At 36.0% G+C, this 19,516-nt stretch overlaps 2 protein-coding genes across 8 annotated transcripts in view; one reads left to right on the top strand and one right to left on the bottom strand.

Moving 5' to 3' along the window:
• Nucleotides 1–19,516, bottom strand: part of LOC117208806 (calcitonin gene-related peptide type 1 receptor-like) — a 166,494-nt gene that overhangs the window by 99,580 nt on the left and 47,398 nt on the right. For 4 of the 6 annotated variants that reach the window (XM_033450187.1, XM_033450189.1, XM_033450193.1 and 1 more), the window contains one exon: nucleotides 13,906–14,023. In XM_033450187.1, the coding sequence (XP_033306078.1) occupies nucleotides 13,906–14,023 (118 nt within the window). Of the gene's footprint in view, nucleotides 1–13,905; nucleotides 14,024–16,614; nucleotides 16,684–19,072; nucleotides 19,211–19,516 lie in introns of those variants that run through there. The other 2 variants (XM_033450191.1, XM_033450190.1) reach the window with 2 other exon arrangements.
• LOC117208805 (UDP-glucuronosyltransferase 1-8-like) lies at nucleotides 598–13,212 on the top strand. 2 transcript variants are annotated; one of them, XM_033450186.1, is made up of 5 exons: nucleotides 598–1,296; nucleotides 8,120–8,536; nucleotides 10,026–10,257; nucleotides 10,859–11,087; nucleotides 12,718–13,212. In XM_033450186.1, the coding sequence occupies exons 1-5, from the start codon at nucleotides 901–903 to the stop codon at nucleotides 13,007–13,009; spliced, it is 1,566 nt and encodes a 521-aa protein (XP_033306077.1). In that variant the 5' UTR covers nucleotides 598–900; the 3' UTR covers nucleotides 13,010–13,212. The 2 variants fall into 2 exon arrangements, with proteins under 2 accessions (XP_033306077.1, XP_033306076.1); XM_033450185.1 differs by lacking the exon at nucleotides 598–1,296 and adding an exon at nucleotides 5,891–6,383.

The raw sequence follows: 19,516 nt of genomic DNA, 5'->3' as shown, positions 1-19,516 counted from the left end.
GTCTATAGACAAGATAGAATCATAATAATTATCCTTTGGCTGTGTTAACGCGTGTTCACACGCAACATACGTTCGATATTATATTTCGAAATTGAAGTTCCATATCCATTATCTGAACAATAATTCCAACTTTCGACCTATCAGTACGATAACACTTATCACTCAAAAACGCTTGATATAACGCAAGGTAAGCACCGACCATTCGCATGTTTTTTAATAACTTCGCTAGAACAACGTGTGTTGTAATTACGCTTACGCAAAGTAATTAACCCGTACTCGGTTCTGAACAGCACACGCGGTAACTCGCAACACCTATTTACAAAAATACATACACGAACGTGAATAAGCAATTCGTGCAAGAATAATCAAATCCGCGAGTCATCCTCGATCTTGCGTCGTTCATCTCGTCCTAAGTGAAACTCGAAAAGCTGTTAACATTCTGGAACAGTTACATATTATCTTACTAACACTGAAAGTGTCATCGCTCCGTTGTATGCACATGTACAAGATCAGAGAGCAACGCGCGAGCGATATACTATATGAGTGATACCAGTATACCAGTATACCAGATATCGTACAATACCATTCATCATTGAGTCAGTCGCAGAGTAAGAAATGATTCTGCCGCTCTCTCGAAAAAGTGCTTCGTCCTCAAACTTCGATATATTTGCGTCTCAAGTGAAAAACTTATAATAAAATAAATAAATGCTCGATGTTAAGTCAAACGTGTTCTAGAATCTCTGTATCATAATTTCGAAACAATTTCAAGATAGTCCAAAGATATCAGTGGTTGGAGGACGAAGAATACTCGAAGAATTTCATCGAGCCACTGGGTGGTGAACGAAGAAGAAAAATTGAAAATCTGAAAGGAAGAAACGTGTAAACTCGTTTGTCGTCACGATGAGACTCTTACTACCGATATTTTTGACGATATTCGCGTGTGGTTGGTGCAGTGGCCTACGAATTCTCGGCTTGTTTCCGCTCAATGGAAAAAGTCATTGGATGATGGCGGAACGACTGATGACCAGTCTTGCGGAACGGGGCCATCAAGTGGACGTTGTTACTCATTTCCCTATGAAGAATCCACCGCCGAATTACAAGCAAATTTCTGTGCAAGGAACAATACAGTCACCGGTAAATAACGTACACGCGATCAACGTAACGCGCATAAGAAACATCGATGTGAAATTTATTACGGACGTAGCAGGAAAAGATCTTTGCAAGTTATTCGAACATGAACAGCTGCAAAACGTTATAAAGAAGCCCAAGGACCACTACGATATCGTCATAACAGAGGTACGTTCTAACAATTATAACATTTTATTTTGAGACACGATCTTTCGTCTTTCGGTATGTTTGTTGGATTGTATCGAATATCGAAAAGAATTGAAAAGAAACGAATTTGACTCGAAATTGCAGGAATATAGATTTTATTTATTTTATTCTTTTCTATTTATTTATCCGCTTCTATTTATTTGATTCGCCCATTCTTTTCTTTTTTTATGTTATTTTTATCGAACTTCTATCCGTAAGAAAATAGAAACTTTTTATTTTGTCTTTCTCAATACCCGAGATAGAAATAGCAGCATGAAAATTGGCAGTAAATTGGCGGTAAGTCGCAAAAAAGTGGTTCTCGATTATTATCTTATTCTGTGCAATTTAGTCTCGTTCTAGTCCGTTCTAGCGTTCATGAATGGTCGGTTGTTTCATGATTAGCGCAATAAACAACAGTGTCGAATGTAATATAACATGACTTAATTTTAACACCTTGAAAAATACACCTTGCAATTTCAATTGTCTTCTAAAATAGTATACATTTATTTACAAAATAGTATTATCTTCTACAATAATATTCATTCATTGATAAAATTGATAAAATTAAACAGATCATGACACTATTAAAAATATCGCTTATCATACGCTAATCTTATACTTCTTTATCTATAAACGTTCAACGGCATACTTTACTTCCCCTTTAATTAACAGATTACGAAAAGATTCTCATGATATCATGAAATTCTTAATACACTTTAATTCGTCACATTATTCAAAGGAAGTAACTTCAAAGACGATCTAATTTATTATCACTCGAGAGAGTACAATGAGGAAGTTTTACGTAAAGCAAATTACGACACGCGCAATTACAAATCGTTTCAATTATTTAATTCGGTTCGTATGTCGTAGGAGAATGAAATAAATTAATAGTCGTAACTTTCCCCGAAATTTTTGGTCTTCCTTGCCTCTGCGATAAAATTCTTTCTCTATGCTCTTATCAGAACTTTATACACGAGAGTCAATATTATCTTACCGACCAGATTTCCCAACTATCGTTATTTTTCCAAGAAACAAATATCCAGCCATTGAAATGAGAAATACGTAATGAATTATTAAAACGACGATTTATGGATATTTGTGTATCTTCGCAAATTTACCTCTCACGTATCGGTGTCATGTCCAATATATCAGAATTGAATTAATTTGCAATGTATAATGTTTAGTTAACATAATTATCACGCGAACGTTTGAAAACGTGTTAATGCCGATGAAGTTTGATGATTCCAGGTACATACTCAATTCGATTATAATTCGGCCGTGAAATTGATTAACTGCGTTTTAGATCGCAAAACCAGCTGATCGTTATTCAACATGCATTACCATTATCCGAACCACTATAATCGACAACACGAATATTTCATTCGTTGTTTCACGTTTACGTTGATACAACTGGAAAATAGCAAAATTTCAGTTAAATGTAACATCCAACGTTTACGTTAATAAATAATCAAAATTGATTTCACATCGAAACGATTGCTCTTAAGATCTATATCGATTACGCTTTTTCTTTCTTTTTTTTTTTTTTTTACTCTTCTTGGTCAATACGCGATAAATCCATTAATTACCTTGTTTTTCGAAAACCCTGTATATTCTTCTAAATGAGACATTTTCTATAGAAATCGACCATCATTCTTGAGTGCATTGATCTGTAATTATGACATAGTATGACGACTGGCAGTTAATTAATTATCGTAAATTTATATCTTGAATCAATAATAGTTCAGATAAGCAGCACCGATAAGAGATTAACGTAGGTTCGATTACGACAAAGCGATAAAAGAGAATTACTTATCTTATAAGTATTTACATAATTAACTGTAGCGACAAATATCAGATAGTTTATATGTTCGTAAGTTATCTTTCAATGAAAAAAATCTGTAATTGACAGATTGCATCTTGGAAGATACGTCGTGCAGAGATAACAACCTGTCGATAGTACGACATAGAGTAGGATCTATCAATAACATCGATAACTCAGGCGCATTTGTATTACCCTGATGTTAAACAACATACACCGATAACGCGATACGAAGAACGTTAGAAACGACAGGAAGATTTGACGAAGAGGAAAGATTCATCGCGATAAAACGTGAAAGTGGAACGCTTTCACGACCAAACAAAACATGACAATTCGAACGAGAGGCGACTGCAATCGTGTGCATAGCAATTATATGAAAATAAATATATAGAGTGCATCGGATCAACGTGGCAGAATCGAAGCGGCACATGATCTATGAAACAAACATGGCATATAACTTTTTCAAGTACCTTTCGACATCGAGAACTACCAACCGTACTAAATAGTAGAATCTCTCGCGTAATATGAAAAGAACGTTCTCTCTATTGATTGATACTTCAAACTGTTCCAATTAGCGCCCCTAGACTGTTTGTGATTTATCTGTGAAACTATCTTTGTGAAAAACAATTGCAAAGCAATGGTCAAAGAAATACTTTATTTATAATTCTACAAAGCTACTTCGTCTAGTCGTTTCACAACTTTTTCGTTTAAAGTTTCTATCGTATATGTCGAACATTCTGTAGAGAATATTCGTAGAGAACCAGTGTAGAGACTTAGAAACACCGAAGAAGCCAGTTTCTGACAGATTATTATTTCTGGCGAATTCCATCTGTTCTAGAACAGTATGTTCGATAGTTACATAAATACGTATTTCCAACCGAATTCAAATATTATCTGCGCGGTACTGTACAATATCTCGCATTTCGTGTTAAGTTATCTTACACATGACATGGCAGAAAGTACAAGCTAAGCGTATTGTTAAAGTACTGATGCAAATATTAGCGTGGCCAAAAATATTTTTAACGATTTTAGAAAATTCTTTTATGCAAAATCTTACTTCTTTAAATTCTCCGATTCCGACAGAAATTGCGTTCTTATGCAACCATAAGCTTGCTTCGCGTTATATAGAGTTTTAAAACGTTTCAATCCGAAACAACTAACTGTGGCGGCAATCGACAACAAATACCACCACTCGACGCTAACTATAATACTATTGGACAACGGCAGCGCAGTGGTTAGCGCCTTAAGTTACGAACGTTCGGAACCCGAGTTCGAATCCCGGCGACCCGAAATCTGATCTTTCTTCTACGCGTCAAAAATGGAAGAAAAATAACAGTACTACACCCTATTAGCGACATCTACAGCCAACAGCGCTACAATTATCACGGACAACACATATACACCTCGTAACTATCGTAGCCACATCTGCTTTTTGATCACTTCTGCCGCTTCTTCATAAATAGATTTCACGATCTCGTGTCGTTTGCGAAACAAATTCGTACATCAGTTCGACGCTGTCTTTCGCGGATACAGCAGTGAGAGTGTTTCCTTCGCGACAATTTGTAGTCTTTTACTTGAGCAACGATAAACGTGATCGAACAACGTTAAAAATCTGGTGTTTGTCAATGAGTAAATTCGTTTGATAAATGATCGTGGACCGCAGAAGGTTAGCTTGGTTATCTTATTAATTTATTTATTACTTTATCATGTATTATTTATTTGTAAGCGATTGTAAGATCGAAAAGGAAAAGTAATTTTATCGTAATTATACGACTTCGAGTTTCAGTGACGATTCGAGTCGTTAACTTTATCTGGAAGAAACTCATTAAAGGTTACAGAAGACTCGTAATTATGTTTTGTTATCGTCAGAAGAATAATTTATATACATGTGGCTATTAAACTCCGAAAATTAACTCTATTCGCGTTAATAACGTAACGAGCCTCTTAGTGAATAATAAATCTTCTTGATGAATGTTCTTGATAAATATTAATACATATCTATTCACAGTAGTTCTTATCAAAACGTGAAAAGAATAGTAAATAAGATCAATATCTGAGGGCAACATTTTTTTTTCTTTTTATTTACACGCGTTCATACAATAATGTTTATCATTCGCAAATATTCGATGCGAATTGGCTACAGATACCAACTATTCCCATTGTTAATCATCGCGTGTAGCTATTTTACGTGTATGTATAGTAAAGTGATTAACTTGTTCTCTGTTCTGACTGGCTGCGCTCTTCTGACCGGAAACTTGAAATACATACATGTAGAAGTACATAAATACACGGACGTGAGTAGGCACATTGCAACGAGTAACCAAATTCTCGAACTATTTCATCATCCGTCTGTTAAGATGCTATCTAATCGCAAAGCAACCTAAAGAAAATCTTCCTCTTAATATTCGTCATTCTGGCAAAGTCACGTGTTATCTCGTGGCCATTGAACAACCGTAATTCCATTATTCGTCTACGTAATCTCTCGTCATAGTATATGCGATTATTACACTGCGTATTAGTGCGTAGCGACACTCGAGCTCTGTCATTCAACATCGAGTGAATCGCGGAGCAAGAAATACTTCTGCCGCTCTCTCGAGAAAGAGCTTCGTCGTTCGATATATTTACGTCTCAAATGAAAAACTCATAATAAAATAAATAAATGTTCGATGTTAAATCAAACGTGTTCTAGAATCTCTGTGTCATAATTTCGAAACAATTTCAAGATAGTCCAAAGATATCAGTGGTTGGAGAACGAAGAATACTCGACGAATTTCATCGAGTCATTGGGTGATGAACGAAGAAGAGAAATTGAAAATCTGAAAGGAAGAAACGTGTAAACTCGTTTGTCGTCACGATGAGACTCTTACTACCGATATTTTTGACGATACTCGCGTGTGGTTGGTGCAGTGGCCTACGAATTCTCGGCATGTTTCCGCTCAATGGAAAAAGTCATTGGGTGATGGCGGAACGACTGATGACGAGCCTTGCGGAACGGGGCCATCAAGTGGACGTTGTTACTCATTTCCCTATGAAGAATCCACCGCCGAATTATAACCAAATTTCTTTGGAAGGATCCTTACCGGCGGTGGTAAATAGCATGCACAATGAAAATATAACACGCTTTGGACGCATGAATGTAAAGAACCTAGTAAAAGTGGCAGGAAATTCGGTTTGCGAATTATTGGCACATAAGGAATTGCAAGACATTCTAAAGAGGTCTAAGGATCGGTACGACCTTGTCATAACAGAGGTGTGTTTTAGATAATAACGATGATATTTTATTTTTGAAATAGTTCATCTCATCGATAGTTTTATTTCTTAAATTATAGCGGAAAGTTTGAGTGAAAACTGCGAGGAATTGAAATGTTATTTTTGTTCATTTTTCTTGTATCTGCGTTTTTTTTTTTTTTTTTTTTTTAATTACATGTTTCTCTTATTTCTATTCGCTTAACGCGTACGCGAGTCAGAAGTATAATATTATTACGCGACAAAGTAGTTTTCACTTATCATCTTGTTTAGCGTAGGCAGTATTGCCATTTATAACAACATAGTATATAATCCAGATCAATTAAAATGTTTTGTAGTAGAATATCATAAGTAAAAACGGTTGAAAGAACAAACACGCGACACTGACGTCTTATTCTAGTTCCTCGTAGTGTTTATAAATCGTCGTTTCGCCAACAGCGTGGTAATTAATTTCACGCGTAATATAACGTCATTTAAGTTTAGCATCTTCAAGCGTAAACGTTACTTGCATTTCTAAACGTCTAACATATACAGCGTATCATTTGCCTACAGAATCATGTTATCTCCTATAGTGACATTCGTTTATCTATAAAATGACATATGTAATATTGGTGAAACAACACTAAGAGAATTATCACACTGCTATCTATCATAATCTTGCGCTTCTTTTTAATAAAAGATTAACAATCGCTTCATCCTCGTTATGATAACAAATCTTCGTTACTGTTTACAGGTACACGACTGAATAAAATTGTTTCTTTTCTTCTAATATTGAGTAACCTTCTTACAGTACCATCATCGTTTTTCTCAATTTTTCGCGTCGATTATCATCCTTTCAATCATAGTTATCGTTAAAGTTAGACGATAATTTGAAAATAGACCTGTAAAAAACGGACAGGCTATCGAGTGAAATAACTGGAAAATACTCTCGCAAAACCTATTCGAATCATCGATTCGTTTCCAAACTATTCAATATGGCTAAGCAAATTTCCACAAAGTAACATCGAACGACTTTCCACGCCGTCAAGTTCCAAAAACAATCCAGCCGTTTTCCATTAGCGGATCATCTTCGGTCCTCAACGAAAGCGCAGTAGCCGACCGATCGTTCGATCTCCGATGTAAATCGTTCGCGAGTCAGACGTTCATCGAACGGAATAATACATTTTGTCACAGCCGAGCGACTATACAAGCAGTTTTAAAACAACAGTGTATATGGTTTCTCGAAACGCTAAATGTTTACAAAACGAACGACCTCGTTGATTTCAACGGTGTTGAGATATATTGTCAAAGTCAACATTCAGAACAACTCTTTTTTGCGCATACAGAGCGTGGCTGAATAACACGTACAAGCGTGCACAAGGTGATTTCCTCGTGAAAAGATAAAAACAAAATATGGGATAAAATTTTGTCATTTAAGGTTTAGTTTTCGAGTAAAATCGAGTTTGAAAATTTATCAAGTATACTCGAACGTATACCAGGACTGGATAGTACTAATTAGTCGACGGCAGATTATTCTACGTACAAAGATAAGTCAAAAGCGTAGAATAAAAAACCGATTTTCAAGTATTCCGTTTCATTTCAACTATATCGTTTATATTTACAAGCGAAGGTTTATGTTTAAGTTATGTTATGTCAATGCTTGTGTAACTAATTATTCGACAATTGAAAAACTGAAACGATTTTATATACTCGTTCATCCCAGAACTAGAAGACTGAAACGATTCTGTATATTTCTTCCAGCTGTTCGCCGCACCATGTTACTTGGCGTTCGGCCGTCACCTAAACAAACCCGTGATTGGTATAGTCACCTCGGCTTTTCACGAATGGCTCAGCACCTTGACAGGAAATCCGAATAATCCCTCCTTTATGCCTGGCCTATTCTCGTCGTTCGGCCAGCGAATGACTTTTTGGGAGAGGCTACATAATACCTTCTTAACAAACCTAATATCATGGCAGATGAACTACTATCTGGACGAGCAGGGTGTTTATGTGAAAAAGTTCTTTAATATAGACGCTGGCATCCCGGAACTTTACCAAGATATAGCGGCTATCTTGGTCAATTCGCATCATAGCATAAACGGAGTCAGGCCGATGACTACTGGGGTCATCGAGGTCGGTGGACTACACATTAATGAAAATTCGGATCCGTTGACACCGGTGAGTGAAACATGGCTTCTTTTTCTCTTTATGTTTTCTTTTTACTCTGACCATAAACAGAAAAGGTTGAAAGCACTTTAAGGAATATTTAAAAAAAAAAAAATTGGATCGTTGGTGATGCAAACGAAATCCCATCCTGAATTTCCTACCTCACGAACATTTATTTTTCTTGAAAATATTTCGAATAGTTGATTTAACAGATATTCGTATAGTGCGGTAAAGGTATTGAAAATATTGTAGAAAAAATAGATTCTTGAGAATGCAAAAAGTATTTTTACATTTACATACTGAATTTACTTTCCCCGACTTTTATCTTTATCGAAATATATTTTCAACGTTTGACTTAACCAGTGGATGGGATTAGTGTGGCGGAGTGTTTATATATAAAATAATTATTATTTTATGTGTTATATTGAAAAAAGATGTAATGTACTCCTAGATATATTTGCCAGAGACATGGAATTTGGGAAAATAGAAAATCGTGTCAACTGCTCTCGATATTATCGAGCGAGTACCGAAGATTACAATCCAAGAGATTAAAGATACACCAAATTTAAAAACTTTGTAGCTATAATCTTTCGTAAAATGTATTCGACCGAAGCTTTTCACCAGACACGGAAGAGAAAAACAGAGAAATTAAAGTACAACGACAAAGTACCTTGTCCAAAGTGTAATAATCTCGAGGTACTATTAAGATGATTGGCCAAGATTATGATGCAACGTGTAATTACCATAATGCATTCGAAGTTCTAAAAAAGACTTCGTGTCCGGTAGGCACGCAACTAGTAATCAATTCGCTACACAAGAATTATTATTTCTTCGTTCACGATGCTTAATTACTCTTTAATTCATCACCAATTGGCTACTAATTTTTCTTTTCTTAATGAGATCAAATTATTTCAATATGACGACTCGTATGTACCCTGACAAACGATTACCATGGAAAAGTTTTATGTGCATATTCTACGGTATGAAAGATATCTTGGAATTTCATTGGCACTGTAACGAAACACGAGCGTCACGATTATATCGATAAAATTTGAAACCAACACGAAAATGTATATAGAAAGTGCAAGATATTTATTGCAAACATGTAATCAATAAAAAATTCGTATACGTCCGAATCTTAAGCTTATAAAAAGCTTCAAATTAGTATGGCAACACTGAATATCGAAGTTTATTAATATAACAGATATTTGAAGTGCAAATCTACTTTTGTGATTTCTGTGGAACACCACATACTCATACTGTAATTTTTATACGTATTTCCAGATTGGTTTCGCCAATTCTACCAATATAATCATAATAGTCTCATAGTGCCATGATCTCATAGTGACAATCGAAACGTTTCGAATGGCACGCATAGTATATTCATGAAAGACGTCCACGGATGTTCGAATACTTTTATGAGCCTGTGAAAAAGTGAAAAATTCCTCGCAATCCGCGCCAAAAGAAGGTACATCTTCATACATTTATCTTGAACCAACAGGAGCTGAAGAAATGGCTAGACGAAAGTACACACGGTTGCATATTCTTCACGTTTGGATCGATGGTGAGGATCGAGACGTTCCCTAAACCTCTTCTCGAAACTTTCTACAAAGTTTTCGAGAGAATCGCACCTGTTCGAGTGCTCATGAAGGTGGCGCAAAAGAAGGACCTGTTACCTGGATTGCCAAAGAACGTGATGATACAATCCTGGTTCCCTCAAACGACTGTATTCAGTGAGTAATTTAATAAATTGAATTTTTTATTTCTTTAGTATATTTTTAATTCTTTTACTATAATGATCGTATATACGCTCGCAAATATTAAATAAACATTTGTTAAATAGTAAGATACATATGTACATATGTATGTCGTCTATGACATGCAATGATTTTTATGTTCGTGTATTCGCGTTGCGTATTTTCCTTATTAACGAAAATTGCATCGACTCGCGTGCCAAAAACGCTCGATTATTATATCGTATGGAAATAAAAATTTTGATCAAATTCAGCGATATCGTAAATTTAATTAAAATACTTCGAGTATAAAATTTCCTGCTGTAGTTACGCGGCTAATTTTATTTTGTCATATAAAAATAGATATTCGGATCGAACCTGATCACCTATCGATGGTGTCATCGCGAACGAGTTGATAGTCATCAATCTCGTGGACGATGTTTTCGAAAAAGCATCGAAAAGATCGCCATATTTTATTACCACCAAAATCGTCGCGTGTAATCATTTTAAAGATCGCGCATATATTTCTCGATTTTGGAAATTGCCGTATATACGATAATTAGACGAGAAGAGAATAACATCTCGTTTTCTTCAATTTCAGAGCACAAAAACGTAAAGGCGTTCATAACGCACGGAGGTCTAATGGGTACGCTAGAAGCGATCTACTTTGGCATCCCCATGATTGGAATTCCTCTGTTCGGTGATCAGATCACGAATATGAGAAACGCAGCTAATAAAAATATCGCCGTGAACCTTGGTTCTGTGGAGAATATCACAGAGGAGAACCTTTACAGTGCGATTGATACGATCTTGCACGATAAAACGTATAGGTAAGTACGCGTGCTTTTATCAGTAATATCGAATGTTTACTATACTTGTAACGTGCAACGTGATTAGAGAACGACGTTAACAAGTTTAAACACAAAATGACCGTATACTGAAGAAAAGTTGTAAATTTATTTCCATATTCTTCTACGTATTTCTAATAACGTTTGATTATTTTTTATCGATTTTTCAAATAAGGATTTCTTTAATTTCAATCGTATAAAGAGTTAAGTATTTTAATATATCTAACGTTGGACAATAAGCACTAAAAAATGAGATCTATAAATCTGAAGGTAAAACGTATACAGTAGAAAGGATTGAAACCTTCTGACTAATTTCATGACACTGTTTTTTGATTTATCTTATACTTCTAATAACATTTGATCGACCTTAATCGATTTTAACATGAGTTTCTTAAATCTCAATTAATCGAACAACCTTACTGTAATTTCGTTATATCGTTCTCTGGTATCTCACTATTTTTGTATACACGTCTAATGCTTTTGTTCTTAGCTATTTGCACGACTGCAGAATTTATTTTTGAAGATTCCAGCAGTTACCGAACTTCACGCTGAACTTTCTCAATTTCGAAACTTCACATACGCAAACATCGGTTCTAAAGATTTTCCCAAGTTAGAAGACGCGACATTCACAAATTCACAGCTGTTCAAACTTTAAATTTACATAACTACACGCACATATCCTAATTTCTCAGCTTCTTATTTATTGCCACCTAACTTCCTATACGTTTCTCACCCTTTCCTTCCATCCTTTCCATTTCCATATTTTTCACTATGCAACACCTCTTTCTTACATATCTTCCTACTTTGCGTTCACCATTTTTCGTCTACTTCTTCGTCGTTCGTAGCCTTTTATTATCATCTTCTCCTAACTCTTAAAAATTTGTACCCCGTAACTGTGCCTCGCTATTGCAGTTCTATGCTCGCCATTTGCTTCTACCTTTCCTCCTCTTGCCGTAACTACCCCCTTTTTACTGTCTATTTTGTAGTTCCTTCCTTTGCAATAATTACCTCTCATCGTTGCCAATTTATGGCTCGCCGTGCCATTTCGTTTTACCCATTGTTCCTCGTCTTATCATCTTCAACTATTACAATTTTACAGTTTCTTTCCTTATCACAATTATCCCTTCTTAGCGTAATTTTATCGTTTGAGCCACTCGGAAGTGAAATTGGAAAATATGGAGAAACATTCATTTTTACGGCATTACTTTGTAGATTTCGTTTGGAAATTGACAATTCTTGCGATTAATCAGTTTACCGAAATACGTCGCGTCGAGAAATGAAATTCGAGAAAATTACATCGATGCTAACAACAATTAAATCTTCGAAATTGATGTGATAAAAACGAAGCCTCCAAAGTAATTTCCACGTTCCTCATCTTTGTCTTACTTCCAGCCATATACAGCGTAGAATCTTCTCGCTTTTATTCCTACCACGAATTTATAAATTTAGTGTCACAGGGTATATCTCCCTTAAATTTTTCCCAACATTCGCAGCGAATTTTTCCAGCAACGTCCACCTTACGGTTCTCTCTCTTTCGCCGCTGTTCTCCGCCAAAAATATCACGTTTCTCTACGTCATTTTCTTCTAATACCTTCGATTTACGAATTTTCAGATCGAGCATGCAAACAGTATCGAAGATATTCAAAGACAGACCCATGAGCGCCATAGACACCGCTGTCTATTGGGTCGAGTACGTTGCTAGAAACGGATTCGCTCTGCAATCACCGGCTATCCATCTTAACTGGTGGCAACAGAATTTGATCGACGTTTACGGTTTCCTACTCGTCTGTCTGCTGGTTGTTCTCTATGTCACCGTTCTTCTGGTTAAAAAACTGAAGAACTGTATATTTGGATGTAAACCTTGTATAGAAAAGCAAACTTCTGAATCGAAAAAGAAGAAATAAATTGCCTTAACGCGTGAGTGTGTGTAGGTGTGAATGTGTGAATCTTCTTACGCGTCGTTTATACTGTAACTATTTTGTACATTCAATTCGATTTGCCTTTCTTAAGAGATCTTCCATAACAGGTATCTCCGTTATACATCTGTGTAATTTTTGTAAAATATTAAAATATCGTTCAGATATATATAAATATGTACATATATATATTTTACCGTAATAATTATATTATTTCTACTTGCACTATATCATTAATTAATAATTAGACGCGTTGGCTTGGATTGTTTTTGATTTACATTTTGCCCCCCCCCCAAAATGATACGGATATTTTTAATTGTAATTCTTTTTAAATGGCGAGGAGAAAGGAAAATTTTTGATTTCAAAAAATTTCACCTTAAAGTGTACTGGATTCGCTGATCAACCGTATCGTGAAAATCGCCCGAGTACGAACGATTAAGAAAATATCCACAAATTTACTCCTTTACATTACTCGAGAAAATGTCGCGATCGTCTAAAAATATGCGCTGTTTTAGAATGTTCGCTTTCCTTTTACGTCGCATAGGGCTCGGATGTCGTAGACTCGCGAACACGTCGGATAAAGTTAAAAATATATTCCGCGCTTAAACAAAGAAAACACGAAAATAACATTTCGAGTGTTGACCTGGGTTTATTACGTTGCCGCACGCGACAAATTTCAATAAACCTTGTCAACTTGAAATTCGCGTTCTCAGTGAGCGGCGCGTGCAAGAATTTGCGTTTTTATATTGGGATTATTCCCGTGATTTTTAATTTATCGCCAGAAAATCCGATAGTACCGCAATTTGACTTAATGAGTTCTCAGAGGCGAATGTTTCAAGGATGAAATGTATATCGCCAAGTAACCAAACACGAATGAATCCTACCTGGTGGTGGCGTGGAATTCATGGCCTGCAACTGCAAACATTCCAGCTCCCTTTCCTGCAAAATACGCCGAAGCTCCTCGTCCAAAAGGGTAGTGCCTACGGTCGTATTCACTGGCATCTACAACGAAGCAATTTCTTAATGATTCGTGATCTACTTCTTCGTTGAATTTCATTCTTTCACGGTGCAACGAACACGCGAACGATTCGCGAGCTTCTTGTATTTCTGACGTCGGATACACGTACGTAAAAACACGTAAATACTATCAGTTTTTCGTGGGCAATAAATTTCAATAATTACGTGATATGCATATGTACAATAATATGTAAGATTTAGAATATTATACTTTTCTTTTATGCTACACATGTGCAAGGGTTAAAGCGAATGAGATAGAAAATAAGCACGTGAAAGTAACTACAACGCGATCGAGTTTTACGTGATTTCAAATTGGTAAATATAATTTGATCGAAATGCTTGAGAGATGATGCTTCAAATAAAGTACCGTGCTATTTGATTTGTAATTATCTTGGAAGTTGTTTCGACAAACAAATACACTTTCCCGTAAATTATTTTATTGCCCGTCTATCAAACGAATATCTCCTTTGATTTCGTTTGTTTAAATAAACATTTGGCGAGATAATTTCTCAGATAATTTCTAACTCCGTTATGTGAACTGCGTCAGAAGTACAAATTTCCTCATTCGCACAAGCGTAACATACACAGCTATCATTCGAGGATGATCGAGAACAGTTCTGAGAATAAATCTTATTGCGTTGTAAAATAATCTACGTTTGTCCTTTAAAGTATAACGTTGAAAGTTAGTTGAAAGCGTTAATTCGAGAGAAAAGACATTATTTGAGAATGATTTTGATACGGAAGGTCCTTCGCGTAAATTATTTTTTATTCATGATTAAAAGTGACACGTTGTTTCAACCTGTTATATCTTATTTTTATCTCGAATAAAATTCATCTAGTTATTATTTATATTTATAGTTTAGTCATTTTAACGCATTAGCGATTTTAACGCATTAGTAATTTCAAACTTAGATAAACTTTCGTTCCATCAACTATCGTAATTTCTACATCACGCACATTATGTGCATTGTTGCGCCTTGACATTTTTCATAAATGCATAAAAATTCATCGTTCGCGCGCTATAAATCAAAGAGAAAATTGTTACCGGAAGGCTGGAGAATCTGTTAATCAAGATGGGACAAGCAAATCGTGTCTTCAGCCCAAGATTAACGATGCGCGTTTCCCGAGCAGCTCGATCAATGTCGACAATAAAAAAGGCGATGAAAATTCTCGATGATAAAAAAAAAATTGCAAATTTCTTGGGAAATTGTGATATCCCAACCTGACGTAATTAAAATAATACGTATTTCGTGCGACTAATCACGACCCACTTGTCATTCGATGATATTCAACAATGGCATTTCACGATTAAATATGTCGATAAACGTCTGGGCATATTTTACAATGTCGATGCGGCGGTGATAATTAAATTTCGTATAATTCAAACGTGAAATTGGAATAGAATATCAATCAACGTAGAAGCTTTCACGATTTCTGAATAGAGATCGTTTCAACCGATATACCATGGCTGTAACGAGTTCATTGGCGAAGCGAGTTATTGCGTTCATTCTGACGACAGGGCAGGAAACAATAAGTTACGTTTTGCAAAGCAACCAGATTCGATTCCGCAGAGAAATCGCGTCTGCTTATCGTTTCTTTGATAGATCTATCGCGAACCAACCTACGTAGATGCGGATCCTTTATATGTTATTTAATTAACTAAAACTTAATATTATTTTAATAGAAATGGATATTTAATGTTTTAACATTGAAATTTCTGAAAGGCGTATTCGTTCGTTGATTAAAATGACTTGCAATTATCGGAGGATAATATTTCTGAAGAAGAGAAAACGAAATAAATTGTCGAACGACGTAACGTTTATCGAATACAATTTTGGTTGACATTGATCCTCTTATTAAAACGAGAAGTGAAGTAAAATCAATAATTTTATAGCCGAGCGCAGTGATTACACATTCCTCGAGTCCATTGAAGAACTTTAAATATGAAACTCGTAACGAGCGATGATGTGTGGTAAAGAAAAGCAAAGAACGAACAAAGTGTTTATCGACATTGATCGATCATGTTTAACACGACTAAACATCAGAATTCTACGCTAAACATACAACTTCATAATTCGTTATTTTCCACGTCGATTCACTCTGTTGCACGTTTCTTTTCCATTTTAATGATTCGGATACTTGCGAATAAGACGCTCTCAGTCTCGCCTCTATTCATCATGGCATAGATAGAAATAAATGTAACAATATTAGTAAAAGGAGGTTAATTTCTGCGTGAAATGTTAGAAAGCATAATTAATAATAAAGTAAAATTAGCCACTCTCAGTCTCGCCTCTATTCATCATAGCATAGATAGAAATAATTGTAACAAGATTAGTAAAAGAGGGTTAATTTCTGCGTGAAATGTTAGAAAGTATAATTAATAATAAAGTGAAATTAGCCACGGTAAATTCGTAACAGTTGATCCGCATTGGTCAATAAAGAGAAGAAAATTAATCATTGCGTTAGTAATGAAAACAGAAGTTGCTTGTCATTCTGTTTAGTGAAAAAGTAGAGAGAAGAGTATTAACGAAGTTCACGGAAAGCAAAAGAAAACTAATATCGAAGAAATGAATTACCGTTTAATCCGTAACAGCGGCTCACTTAAATATCCCGTGAACGTAAGGCACGCGTGCAAAGAATTGAAACTAGAAAAAGAAACAAAGCGAAGAAATTAAAAAGAGAACGCTGTCGAACTGAACAGCGGACACGAACCGGGTCTCTACATCCACGTTCATAATCGATCTTTTCTTCAGCCCGATCCCTAAATCACAGTTTCAGAATTTCTAACGAGAATTCGATTTCCTTCCAAAGCAAACAGAAACGTTAGTACTTGATGTGCGCTTTGAACGAAATTTGATGGCTGTTACCATCTTTCATCATTTCCACGTTTCGCTCTTTCTTTATAATCGCTCAACCAACTCGACGATCTTTGCTTCCACCATGCGAAATATTAGTTTCGAGAATAAACCATCAATAACGACGAATCGCTGGTTTCTGCTAGATTTAATGAATTTTCCTGACAACTATACAGAGCGATTCGCGTAAGCGTCCCAGTTGAAGTTAGACAAAAAATGACAAGGAAAAAAGATAAATGACGTAGAGAAATCCATTTTTCTACGCTTTGGCATTTTTCGTAAATACAACGATGCACAAAAGAAAAGTAAAAACGCATGTACATCTTCTTTTTAAAGTTCTAATTTAAGTTACTATGGTACGTCGTTTATTATAGAAATTTTCTGTTTCTCTATTTTTTCATCGGACAATATCGCGCGATTTCGCGTTTCTAACGCAGACGTGGATTCTGCCTATAATAGCGGTTTCGCGTGAAACACATCGGGGAATGCCATCCTGTTAAAGCAGTTCCAAAGGACTTGCGGACTATGCATCGCTCTTCATTTACATGGCAAAATAGAGGGCGAAGCGCTTCGCGAAACTTGCTCGGCCACGAAAATTGAATAGCAAGTTCCGCAAGTTCTCGCCTCCTGCTTCGCCTCCATCCCAATTTCGATACACTCGATCGGGGACCACTTTTCCCCACGAAAGTTTCCGTACAGAGGAAAGAAGAACGACGACTCGCGGGACCAGTTTGTAAAAGGATAACGCTCTTGGTCCTGGAATATTTTGCCTGCTGCGACAAACAGGCGGAATTTAACTGGTGAACATTTGGAATTTGTTGCTCCTCAGAAGTAGGTAGCTTAAGGTATTTGCATACTTAGCAAAGAGATGAGTTTTCGACGTTTGTTTAAAATCTCGTATTCGATAGGAATCGATGAAATTGGCAATTTCGTTCGCAGATGAAGGAATTTCCCCGTTTTACAACTTTGCCAATTTTAACGTTTAATTTTGGAAGTTCAGTTAAATGGATGAAACGAATACATAGGTTCCATTTCTTCGTGTTAGAAAAATATTAATTTGCAGAAATATTTACAGTCTACTAATTACTTATCGTAATGATTAAAACGAGATAAGCGAGTACTTATAAAAAAGAAATGAAAGAATATTCCTCAGTCGTTCCATTTTAAAGAAATATATCTACGTGTTCATCTAACTTCCACCGTAATTAATTTCACTGATTTCGACATAATCGTGTAACGAGCCGCGAATGGTAATTTAATGCAGCTTTATGCTCTAATGCAGCTTTCAATTCGAATAGAGAAATGCTATTTGCTTGACGAGACAAAAGGGACAAGGAGGAAGAAACCTTTAGTGTGTTTAACAAACAAAAGAACATTTCACTCGAAATGGAAGAAGATTCTTAACCAACGAAACTCGCTTCCCGCTCAAACTGCGTCTGAAAGGGAATTTCGAATCCCTTAAGTTCCCAGCTGAACACCTTGGTAATTAAAACGCAAAAGCGTCGTTGAAACTGACTTAACGCCTTTCTTATTTATCATTGTCACTCTCAAATAGTATTTATTTCGTTCGATCTATAATAGAAACGATCGATGCAAGAGATTGATTGGATTTAACGAAATTGACAAATTTTCATTGCGCTTTACCTCGGCACGACATTTTTATTAAATCGCGTGTCACAAAAACGAAGATGGTTCGAGAACGACAATAACATACGATAGCAATTTCGAAGAAACGATCTTTAAGGATAAACGATTTGCATGACGAAAAAAGTAGCGAGATAAATTGTTACAGCGTACGAGTTGCACAAAAGAGTTGCTGAATGTTCGCCTTGAACGTACTATAGTTTTCGTTTTTGCACTTGCACGCCATATGCGTCCCAATTTTGCTATTATATCCGCGGTAATACGCTAGTAAGTCGCCGTAGGGCGTATTGTAATTAACTACCTCGTCAACATTTTGCATAATGGCATTGAAAGTTGCTGAAATTTTATCGAGAGATCAAAGATAAATGTTAATAAATGGTAATCACAGATTCGTCATTTTAACACTCAACTATTTCTCTTTACGAAAGAAACTCGTATCATCGAAGAAAATATGTTTTAGCTGGAAAGAGATTTCGATGTTAGACGCGTGTACTTCGTAAAACTATCCGTAAGAAAAAATGTAGATTGGACGTACGTGTTTGTAGATTCGTTGGTTCTAAAAAGTAATTAATTTCGGCCCACGTATGGCTGAGAATCGAATCACTATTCAATGGAAACGAAAGCGCATCCCGTACTACTTTGTCAGACCGGTAACGGATTATTTTACTAAAATTCAGTATCGTTCTTGCAGCGTATAAATTTCTTAGCGGAAACTCGCGGATCATTAACTTGCAACGAATACACGTATACGCTATACACCGTATCAACCGTGAAAAACATGCTACTACATTCGTTCAGCGGAACGACGACGAATAGTAAACATTTCTGCGTTTCAGTTTCATCCGACAACCACGTCAGATAGACGCACACCGTACTTAGTATGGCACGCTCGATAGATTCAAATCGTCGGGACGTACAAATTGACCGTACGATTGGATGTTGGCAAATCGTCGGATAAGTGATATCGTGGAATTTCCAA

Source organism: Bombus bifarius, unplaced genomic scaffold, assembly GCF_011952205.1.
Source record: "Bombus bifarius isolate JDL3187 unplaced genomic scaffold, Bbif_JDL3187 scf7180000008162, whole genome shotgun sequence".
NCBI lineage: Eukaryota > Metazoa > Arthropoda > Insecta > Hymenoptera > Apidae > Bombus > Bombus bifarius.
This window is presented reverse-complemented; position numbering and strand designations above follow the sequence as displayed.